Source organism: Staurois parvus, unplaced genomic scaffold, assembly GCF_062004578.1.
Source record: "Staurois parvus isolate SC_StPar_1 unplaced genomic scaffold, SC_StPar_1.0 ptg000402l, whole genome shotgun sequence".
Taxonomy (NCBI): domain Eukaryota; kingdom Metazoa; phylum Chordata; class Amphibia; order Anura; family Ranidae; genus Staurois; species Staurois parvus.
Genome location: NW_028318198.1, coordinates 1,021,482 through 1,033,759, shown reverse-complemented (window position 1 = coordinate 1,033,759; position 12,278 = coordinate 1,021,482). Strand labels below are relative to the sequence as shown.

General features: G+C 38.0%; 1 protein-coding gene across 3 annotated transcripts in view; it reads right to left on the bottom strand.

The window, feature by feature from the left end:
• Positions 1 to 12,278, bottom strand: part of CDC14A (cell division cycle 14A) — a 162,566-nt gene that overhangs the window by 51,935 nt on the left and 98,353 nt on the right. For all 3 annotated transcript variants that reach the window (XM_089686579.1, XM_089686581.1, XM_089686580.1), the window contains 3 exons: positions 7,947 to 8,013; positions 1,742 to 1,804; positions 1,489 to 1,576 (listed from right to left, as the gene is read on the bottom strand). In XM_089686579.1, the coding sequence (XP_089542705.1) occupies positions 1,489 to 1,576; positions 1,742 to 1,804; positions 7,947 to 8,013 (218 nt within the window). The remainder of the gene's footprint in view (positions 1 to 1,488; positions 1,577 to 1,741; positions 1,805 to 7,946; positions 8,014 to 12,278) is intronic.

Here is a 12,278-nt window from a genome sequence, read left to right as displayed (position 1 = left end):
TTTCTTGAAAAATTATACTTTTGTTATATAATGTGACATTTATATGATTTCCTTTTAATTATAAAGATACTTGACTAATGATTTACTAATAGAACATGGCTTCTACTGAGGTTCTGCCCTTTATCTAACAGTATAATGAATGTGAATAAAGTGAAACTCTTCTTCTGGTTAAAAAAAAAAAAAACATTAATAGAAACCTCCAAATATTTTAATGCCTATTTTTTTGATTTGTTACTAGTTAAATTTCTGGACGACCTTTTGGCACCTTTTAAAATGCCTTCACTACTACCACTAGAAATATCTTTGTTAACATGGCTCCCTGGGGTTTCAGTAAGGACTTGTTTACACGTGCGTTGATTAGTAACACACATTAAAGTGCTCACCACTTTAACATGCATTTTGTGATGTGTTTATGATGATTTCGTGATACTTTTTTGAAGCTTCAAAGTGGTTGTAAATCTCAGACATGAAATATGAACAAAGCATAGTCCTCTACAGTGTGTACTTGTCTCAATTAAGAGCACTACGTGTCTTTTCTGTCTGCTGCTTTGTTACTTTGCTATTGGGATTAATCACTTCTGATAAATTTTCCTGACACCAACAGAAAAATGGTGACAGGGAGGGAGTTCCAGCTGACTGACAGCCTCAGTTCTGTTACTCTGTGCTGTGTGAAGAGGGTGTGACCCTTTTGTCCTGAACTCTCAGACAAGCTTTATAAATTCAGCACTTTGAACATATGTAGAGGACAGAAGACAGCAGATAGACAGGTACAACTTATGTAGGAGGATTTGTTACATCTCTGTGTATCACCTGAGGACAGTCACTTCACTGGGTATATGTAAGGGTTTACAACCACTTTAATGAAGCTTGAAAAATGCCCTGTTTGTGTGTGCGTTGATTTTCTTTTTTTCAGTAAAGTTAACTCTGAAGCTCCCCACTACCGCTGCAGGTGCAGTTAGGGAGCAATGCGATAGACATCTATGGAGGCTTTGAATATGTGGTGAAGCACCACAAAAGCAACATGGCGTATGCTTTCTGCAACAAAGCAAAGCCGCGCAAATTCAACAGTGTATATGGGACTGTAAGATAACCATTTTATTTAGTGATAGCTGATTTGAAGTATATTTAAATGTTTACCTAGATTTGATATTATTGGGGTGTATGTTTGTAGGAACGTGTATTACCGCAAGCCTTTCCTTCCACTTTAAGTTCCACATTTTACAGCAAGTGTTAATAAGGCCTAAACATATTTTTCTACCCTTACCTACACAATACAAGCCATTGATGAGGGAAGGATAGACGTGTTTGGAAACATTGACTGACATGCTCTGCACTGACCTCATTCTTACTGCAAAACTACTAATTCTCAACTATTTTATTAGTCCACAGGAAAAAAAAACCCTTGAAAGGAGCAAGCCTAAATCAATGTAATATATGCAGAACAAGAAGAGATTTAAATGTCATAAAATGTTATAAAATCATAGTTACCATTTTCAATTTTGCTTTTCGGATGAGGACCGCTGAACGCCAAAAATTTTCCTGGAACAATCCAATTGAAATCCCCATTTTCTACCCTCTGTGAACAGTAAAGCAATCCAGTAAAAAGCTGCATATTGCCATTTAGTGCCCCACATGATAACTGATCTTTTATGCCTTGTAATGTCTACCAAATGCAGTCATATTTTATATGTATATGCTCCACTGATTATGCCACTAATTTGATATAACAGGATTAACTCACCTCATAATGCTCATATTCATCCACATCAAAGTTTTCAAAATTAAAGAACCCAAGATGAAGTGCCTGAAATAGAAACCAAAAATGAACATCAAGCTATACATTATATATATTATAGTTATGTCAATGTGCGATTCTAGGATTCATTTGATAACACATGCAGAACCATGAAAGATCAGTTTTCCAATGTTTATTGTAATCAGACTTAAAAAAACACATTAGATGATATCCATGACAAGATGCTAAATAGGATTTATGTATTTATTTATTTGCTCTTAATTTTTTAATTGAAATGTAAATATTGTAATATGCTGATATGTCTACATAGTTAAAGATTTTTAGTGTCAGGTCAGAAATTTATACTGATTTTAATTCTGCATTGCAGGTTAGGACTCTCATCTTATGTAGGGGCACAGACACATAAAAGCTATAATAATTTTTACAGATGCCAACACCGCACTAAATTATAATTAGAATAGCCAGCATGGACACATTTGCATCAATCATAAAAGTCTACAAGCAAAGTCAATATTGACCACACTTTCTAAAGAAATAACCACCTGCATCATTATTTAAAGTATAAGTTCACCTTTTGACAAAAAATAATAAATGCACATTCTTTTGCAGTTAAAAAAAATGTGCATTTATTATTTTTTGTTTTGGGAGCCTGTAAAGCATTGCACCAGCGTTCAGCATATCGCTGGTGCCATGCAGGTCTCCTGCAGACCTATCAGTATATCTGCTTGTCTGTTTGGGATATATAGGCGAACAGATATACTGACAGGAAGAATCATTGAACAACCACAATGCTCACAGTGCTGTGGTAGTTCAATGAGAACTACAAGCCGACAGCCGCTAAGACTGTCGGGACTTGTAGCTTTCTCATTCACAGAGGACTGTGAATGAGTGCCACAGCCAGGTGAACAAAGCCCTGCACGGCCACATTTTATTGAAAATTTTGACAGCTAGGGGGAGAGAAAATTTGGGGAACAGGGGGGAATGGGGGCCGGTACATTCATAACATCCTACACCCTGAATATGGGTGTAAGATGTTATGAAAGGTGAACTTATCCTTTAGAGTAGGTCCATCCTGAGAGAAAAGAGGGTAATGCCATTGCTGATCTCCAAAAAATTCCAGCTGTCTGGCTGTTACGGCCTTAAAGATGTGCTAGAGTCTTTAGTAAAAAAAAATAAAAAATAAATTAAAAGTCAGCAGCTACAAATACTGCAGCTGCTGACTTTTAATAAACAGACACTTACCGGTCTAGGAGTCCCGCACTGTCATCACCCTGGCCAGTCTTTCACCGATCTTCAGGCCCTGGTGCTGCCATCCTGCTTGTGAGAAGTCAGTTGTGACTTCCTGCTGATTCACAGCCAGCTCTCCACTGTGCATGTGCAAGACATGCTGCGAATTCGGACTGGTCCCACAGCCTCCTGGGGCTTGCGATGTGTGCCAGGAGGCTGCAGGCAAGGGAGGGGGCCTAGGTGAGAAGAGTGGAATTGGGAGTAGGTACCTGTCAAAAAAAAGCCCTCCAAAAGTGGTAGAGGAGGGGAAGGGGAAGGAAAAGCAGAACTTCCCATTTTAGGTGAGGTTCTGCTTTAATATTTGGAGTTGCTGACTTGGTAGCAATCATATTAGCAAAGAAAAGTCAAAACTAATCTGCACTAAAAACAAATTGAGAGAACAAAAAAAGTCAATTTACAGTAACACTTCTGTCCACTGGGTGGCAATCAGTACCTTAGAGATGGTAACAGCCTGATACATGCGTTAGATATATATTAGATCATGTACTGAGACATAAAAGTTATGTGATATGCAAGCAAATCATAACAGAATATATTAAATAGCATAATATTTGTTAGTAATAATATTTGCAACCTAGGACAACCAGCTACTTTTCAACTTTTTTGGCAGTTTCATTACTTTATAGAGTGGCTCCAGGCAATTAAATAAAAATATCCATAAAAATGAGTGAAATGGTTCAGTAAAATCAACTTTGTAAATATATTTTGCCTATTTCTGAAGACTTTATGGGGGTGATTCAATAAAGGAATTGTGCGCCAAAGTCATGAAAGCCATGTAAAGGTTTCGTTTGTATTTCTGATACATGTGACAAGTTCAAGTAGTTCTTATGTGCAACACTTTTACCTTCTGACCAAACAAATGAGCTTAGCTCTTCTTTCTGGCTGTTACCATCATGTAGCAGGTGACGGTCTCACAGTTGGGTTCCTGTCAGCCCCATCTGCTTGGTACTCGAAAAAGTCCTCATATAATCCACAGAATTTAACCATTTCACTGCCAGAGCCGTTTTTACATGTTTAAAGAATTATTTTAGGCCTGAAGATTGCATAAACCTCCAAAACACTATATATTTACTGAAATCAGACACCCGGGAGAATAGAATAGTAGTAGTTGCAATATTCTGTCACACAATATTGCTGCAAAGGTTTCAAAATTTCAGTAAAAAAATACACTAAAGTTAATTTTAGGGCAAACAAACGCAATAAATTACCACATTTTTTGGTAAAATATAAAAGAGGTTGTACTGAGTAAATAGATACCCAACATATCAAACCTTCAATCTGCGTGTGCCCGTGTAATGACGACAAACTTCAGTACCCTATATTTTCCATAGGCGACACTTTAAAAGCCTCCTATAGGTCATTAGCTTGGCATTATGGAGGAGGTCTGGTGCTTGAAATATTGCCCGCGCCGGTGTGCGTGGCGATATATAACATTTGTATCGCAATCGACATTCTCATGTGTAGGCGCCCCCAACGTGTGCTTTTACGTTCATACTTTTGCATATGTGGGAGCCTCAAAAAAATTATTTTTGGAGAGTATAAAATATAGTGCAGTTCTGTATAGATACCAATCAGATTTCATTTTTTTTTGTTAAAGCTTTTTGCAGAAGCTGAAGTTAGAAGCTGATCGGCTACTACCATACACAACTGTACCAGATTTTGCACTCTCCTGTGTCAGTAAAACAACCCCATGTCTCCACAATAACAATTTGTTGGTGTTGAAACGTTGGACTGTCATTCATTGGTGGGTGTGTTATCTCAGACTTTTTTTGGGACACAGCTGCCTTCATGAAAAAGAACCTGCTGCCCCCATAACATTGCATTTGTCTGTATGGCGACTTTCATATCAAACAATTTGCTTATAGTGAAAGATGTGTGCTGCTGATGTATATGTTTACATGTTCATAAACATTTGTCCTATCACTTTAGCACCCAGCTTGTCCATGCATTAGCCAGGTTATAAGTGTGAGACTGGATCCTACACTCTCGTAGTGTTTGGCACACTCAGTTACTAAGCAAACAATCCTAAAGCCATAATCCACAATAAAATCACTAGTTCAGCTGCAACATGGTGGCAAAACACACATTATTCCATCACATTGCCTATCCTGACAAAACTTTGCAAGAACAATATTGCTTGATTGTTAGATGACCGGCATGCTTATATGAGTTTGTCAGCATGGTTGGGTAATTGGCAATATACAACCTTTTTACCCATGTTGGACAAATTAAAACTAAATGCAGCCACCAAATCTAAGGATTGTAACGTGCAATTGATTAATTTTGTATTTAATACTGCTTTAACTTGCAGGAATGCTTCCAACATTTGTGCAACAAATGTTTTAGAAAATGACCCCTATGTGTCATTCAACCTAGAAAGTGCTGGGCCACCATATCTAAGGACTGGTAAGTTGTAATTAAGTGTTCTTGCATGGCAAGACCACTTACTGTTATCTCACATATATATTCTTATTATTATAGCCAAATTTACCACCCTAACTCCTCCCACTTTTACACTACATAGACAGTAATATACCGAAACGTGCGGATTGTTCCCGATTGGTGTGCTATTACTTTGTGGAACGTTTCGCCGAATGGTTCACGAAATATCTGCGTTTTTGTGATGAAATTGGTCCCATAGGAATGAATGGCGGAAGGTTTAAAACTAGAGTTGGAGCTGGCAAAAGCTAGAGTGTGAGCTGAAAAATCAGGACATGATTTCTAAACTGCCATCACTCCCTCATTTTCAAGCCCACCTACACAAATCTTATATCAAAACATTCAGCTATCCCTGCTACCACTAAAAATGTCCACGGCTAAGCCATAGTTCTGATAGTTTTCACAATATGACCATTTGTTTGCAACTCATGCCGCCCATTGACATTCACTGAAACTCCACTTTAGCCACCTCAACATTGAAGGGCAATTTCTAAACTGCGACTGTGCCTTCATTTTTAATATTTCAGAGACATACTATGCATCAAAATGTAGGTCTGGGTATTGTGATTCTTATAAAGCTCTTCGGTGTAGGATTTATAATTTTTAAACTACAACCATTTGAAGATGGCAACTGCCAGTGAAGTGAGCAAGTTGGAGCAGTTTGTTTTTAACCGCTCTTCTCTGCCCTTGCTGTAGAGTGAGTTGCCATAGGAACCCAGGTGTGTGAGCAGGCAGCAGAGTGACAAGCCATTCCACCCAGTTACTCCGCCCACTCCAGTTGTAGACTACTGGTGGAGGCAAGAACACTTCACACAATTTTCCCAGAAATTGTAGCTTTCTAGTATATTAATGTTTGTTTAGGGATTTAAATACGCTTTAGGGCAGACTTCAGGAAGCGGTCAGATACGTTTAGAAGTGAATTCGACTGTGTTACACTTTGCTACTAATATCAATAAAAAGTATGATTCCAAAGTTAAAATGTTAGAATTGATTTGTCTGGTTTTGCTTTATTATCATTTGTATAGCCATGTTCAGGACAGCGCTTAGAGTCCTGTACAAGAATTTGGAATTTTTTACTCCCCATATCTGTAAGTTTTATTCAGATACTTTACGTTCCTTCCATAACATAAATACTGGTAATAAAAGGTGATTCAGTTTTGAAAACAACTATTCCTATGATCTTGCTGAAATTTGATCCGTTATGTTGAAGCTTTGCCACATCCACTTACATCATTCAATGTACTGCGCTGAGTCCCACACTGCAACATGGGTGGGGGTGGGGATGGGGTGGGCAAAGACAGTGGCACAGCTCTGACTTAAATTTTGAGCTTTGGTTTAAATTTTGCATCTTGCCCTCTTTTAATCTTTCCCTGCTTAAAGTGGACCTTCCAAAAATGTTCTAAATCTATTTCTCTCTGCAATCTTCAGCAAGTTCAAAAAGTGATATTTTTGGAGAGGTTGTTTACATGTAAACATTTTTATTAGTCCGGCTTTCCCCGCTGTCTAGACAATAATGATGTGCCCCTGCTCTCACAGCCCCCTAGGATATGCCCCTCATATATTCCAGGAGGCTGCAGGAGCAAGGACACAGAGCGGCCAGTGGGTGGAGATACCGGCTCATCATCAGAGCCAACTACCTGAACCCTAAGGGCTAGTTCACATTAGATGCAGTCCAGTGCATTTTTTTTCTGCATCAAAAATACATGCACAGTGTTTTCCATGTATTTCAATGGCCCTATTTCACACAAGTGTAGTCATTTTCGGTGCAGAAAAAAAAGTAGACTGTGTTGCATTTTTTCTGCACATTACCATACTGGAACATAGCAAACTGTGTTAAAACTGCACCAGAACACAGTGTGGTGTGAACTGTAAGCAAAAACGTATCCAGAATGCATCCAGAGTCAAAACTGGCCCTAAAAGGACAGAAGGGCTGATGGAGGCATGGTACCCAGACTGGCAGTGGACCGCATGCTCACAGCAGGAAACCTTTCGGATTTGCTGGGCATGTATGTGAGTGGAGAACAGCACTGTGGGAAAGAGAGGGGAGGGAAAAAAACAGAGGGAGGGGGAGTAAAGTTCCTTAGGCTTTAAACACATTGCCAGAATTTAAAATGTCATCAGAGAAACCTGGAGGTTATTATATGTTGTTCTACTTCAATACTGACTTCTGAGTCAGTGACCCAAAAGAATGGCAGACCAAGAAATTCAAAGAAAAGTACCAAAACATAATTTACATACTTGTTCAGGATAAGTGATTCAAATTCATCAGTTGTTCTCTCATTCTAGGCTTTTTCACAGGCCAGGTGTATTTGACTGATGCCAGGGATCTAACCCAGAAATGTAGCACTGCCTTAGCGTTCTCCACACATTAAACTGTTGTTTAAAATGAAGTTCCTTGTGTGGTGGATGCAGAATAATTATGCCTAATCAAGCTTTAAATGAAGGACATAACCAAAAATGTTACCTTGCGTATTCCCTGCAAACAGTCCAGGATGGTAAGGTTATATGTGCAATTCCCAAAAGAAGCATCTCTGTAAAGAGAGATAATATGATTTCATTTTAATAGTCACTGAAATGGGGCAAAGGAAATAGTAACAGTCAAAGTTGGATTGCAAAAGATTGCAAAAGACATAATAACATCAAACATTAGTGGTGTGACCCTCCTGCGCTCCAAATATAGTGTTTTAAATAATACACATTAAATATATGAACCCCAAACAGCTGCTAGCATTAAATCATATACCAGTGATCAAGTGAATATAAACCATATAAATGCTGCGCTACATTCAAAATTAAAGTGAATGTGGAATCCAATAATATAAATCAATATAGTGACAATATTATGTAAATAAATATATAAGTGCTTAATGATAACAAAAATTATCACATCAAACACCCCAAAAAAATATAAAAACACAAACTAAAATCTATACGCATGTGCATAAATTACACATACATATAGTTATATCACACGTGCAAATGTGAAGTGAAATAATGGCTTATTAAACGCACAGAAAAACAAATCTATAAATGTTGAAGGTGAAAAAAATGTGAAGTGAAATAATTGCTTATTAAACGCACAGAAAGTCCAATTAAATGTTGAAGGTGAACAAAAATGATAACGGTGTTTCCAATAATACTGCAAAGTGACCACAGGTGAACCAAATCGTGCAGGTATCTGAGTGTAGATAGAGCTTGTGAATCCAACCACCTTCTGGATTAGCCTCTCACCTCATCCCTTCGACCCTTGCGGATCAAAGAGCAATAATGGATCCCTCTCACAGATCCTCCAGGCACCACAGCCTTCCAGAAACGCTTTTCAAATTTCAATAATCCCACTCAAGCTCTTCTCCAGGTATAGGTGAAACATCAATCCCTCAGAACAAAAAGAGGAATCATAGCAGCCAGTCCACATGAGACCCTCATGCTCTCAGATGAGATTTATCCTCATCTGAGAGCATGAGGGTCTCATGTGGACTGGCTGCTATGATTCCTCTTTTTGTTCTGAGGGATTGATGTTTCACCTATACCTGGAGAAGAGCTTGAGTGGGATTATTGAAATTTGAAAAGCGTTTCTGGAAGGCTGTGGTGCCTGGAGGATCTGTGAGAGGGATCCATTATTGCTCTTTGATCCGCAAGGGTCGAAGGGATGAGGTGAGAGGCTAATCCAGAAGGTGGTTGGATTCACAAGCTCTATCTACACTCAGATACCTGCACGATTTGGTTCACCTGTGGTCACTTTGCAGTATTATTGGAAACACCGTTATCATTTTTGTTCACCTTCAACATTTAATTGGACTTTCTGTGCGTTTAATAAGCAATTATTTCACTTCACATTTTTTTCACCTTCAACATTTATAGATTTGTTTTTCTGTGCGTTTAATAAGCCATTATTTCACTTCACATTTGCACGTGTGATATAACTATATGTATGTGTAATTTATGCACATGCGTATAGATTTTAGTTTGTGTTTTTATATTTTTTTGGGGTGTTTGATGTGATAATTTTTGTTATCATTAAGCACTTATATATTTATTTACATAATATTGTCACTATATTGATTTATATTATTGGATTCCACATTCACTTTAATTTTGAATGTAGCGCAGCATTTATATGGTTTAACATCAAACATTAGTTGTCCTACTATACACAAGAATAAAGCCCAGGCACACACTGGCTGGCACAGCTACTTTAGGTTCCATGCACACTAGCGATTTGTTTAACCTCCCTAGCGGTCTGATTATGTCCATATTTCTGTGCTCAAAGTGGTACATTCTTTTGCATGGAAATATGTATTTTTTTTATTGTAGGCCTGTAATTTTTAGGAATAACTCACTGAAATCTGTCCAAACAAGAGTCTAGTAAACATCCCGGGTATGTTAAAATTTGAAACACTAAATCATAAATTATAATTTAATAAATAATCATAAAAAATAATATAATAATAATAAATTTAATTCAATAATATAATCAAACCAAAAACACTGAAATTTGAAATATAGCGCCAAATTTGCATTAGCGCTCAGTTCACATCACTGAGCAAAGTCGCAAAATCGTTTTCAGTGTCTGATGACGAATTTCCCCACAAATCATTATCACTCAATTCTGCAAGTGGTTCTGATTTACTATCGCTGTTCTCTAGCTGGTCTAAAACCGCTTTTGACCTAAAGGGACGCTTTTTGGACGCCATGGACATTTCTCAGTTTCCAGGCATAAAGGACAGTAAAAATGCAGGCAGGGCACAGGACAAAGCACTAGGGACAAAATGTATGTGAAATGGTTTGCTACAGTAATGTTTTACTATGTGATTTTAGTGTATTTAGTGAATGTCACTTTTTGTCATTTTCAAATTTCCCGCCGTTCCGTCCCCCGTACGTCCTGACGTCGCAGGGAACGGAACCCAGAAGACAGATGCCGGCATCGGCCAGAGGACATTACAGGGGACACTGCAGGAGGGACATCGCGGGAGCGCAGGACAACGTAAGTGAAAAACAGATCCCGGAGCAGCGCAGCAGGGTAAGCCCGAGTGTAGCTCGGGGTTACCGCTTGTGGTACTGAAACTTTACCCCGAGCTACACTCGGGAATACCGCCAGGGAGGCTACGCTCAAAAAAAGCTGGATAAAAAAACACTGGTAAAAGCATTTTTTAGTAGCGTTTAGGAGCAATAGAATTTTATTAGCATTTTTACAGTACATGTAGCAAAAAAAAAATTAAAATGCTCGAAAAAATCTGTTAGTAGCGGTTTAGTACCAGTTAGCATTTTTTTCTGCTGGAAAAACACTCCAAAAAACTCTACAAAACATTTTTTTTCTGCTCCTGGAAGCTGAAGCTCAAAAAACAATAATAACCTAAAGTAGTGTGCATGGACACATAGGAAAACACTATTTAGCAGCAGAAAATAATGCTATTAACAGCTTCTAGGAGCTTAAAAAAACACTAGTGTGCATGAAGCCTTAGCTTGAGGGCCAGACATCAAGATATTTCTTCAATGTGTACATTTGTTTGTTGCCAAATAGTTTAGGATCTCTCAGATCATCTAAATGACAAATGGCAGAATGATGGAACAAGCATTTACTTAAAGTTGGGTATACACTAGTAGAATTTTTAGCAACATTTTTCATTTTATGAATATTTATTCAATTTTCTAATCAATAGTAGGAGGAGGTCAGATCGACAGTCATTTGTTTTCAGCCAAAGTGTCAAGAAAATTCAAAGGAGCAAGATGGAAAATTTCCCTCAAACAAACTAATATTTAAGTGTATGTGGTTTTCATAAAGAAAATTACATTAATTCCAAAATCGAATGTTAAAAGCAAATTAAGTTTTAACATTGAATGACATTGAATGACATTTATCTAGCCATCTAATGTACAAAGAATTTTCATACACATGTCCATACAAATATGCGTATGAATTTTCGTTCAAAAATCCACTGGTGTAAAGTTTAAAGCCAACTTAATTACCAGAAGTATGCACATTTCAGATACTGTGCAATTCAGATAATCGCTGTGCAAACTGTTGGCGCTATATAAATCCTGTATTATAATAATAATAATACTGAAATTTGTGTAAACAGTATTATTTTCAGCTTATCAACTAAGAAATAAAATGTTATACACTAACGGACACTGGATGGGAAATGACTAACTGCCACTGACATCTCCAGTGACACTAATACAGTGATCAGTGCAAATAAAAAGCACTGACACTGTACTAATGACACTGGCTAGGAAAGGGTTAAGATCTGGGGCAATCAAAGGGTTAAGTGTGTGTTAGGGAGTGACTTGACTATGTGCTTTGTGGTGTTTTCACTAGGGGAAGTGCTTTGCAAAGAGATGAAAACCAGCAAGTCCCCGTTGACAGGAGAGAGAACAAGTTCTGTTTACACTCACAGATCTCTCTCCTGTCAGTTGCTCTGCTGTCCTGGCCAGAACCCAGTGATTGACATCTACAGGAGCCAATGACAGCACGGGTATGACAGCGCATGCGCTCCCTACCTGGAAATGCAGAATCACATATATATATACACGTGATACCGAGCGGCCACCCTGTAGCAGTAAATTTGCTATATGGGGATTGGCAATTGGTTATATGCTGAAACAAACACACAGTCTGCCACACCTACATAATGTGAACGAAGCTTAAAGTGGTTGTAAACCTGACATAAAATATGAACAAAGCATATCCCTCTATAGTGTGTACGTGTCTCAATCCAGAGCACTAAGTGTCATTTCTCTCTGTTGCTTCATTCTTCAGCTATCAACATTAATCACTTCTGAAAAGTTTTCCTGA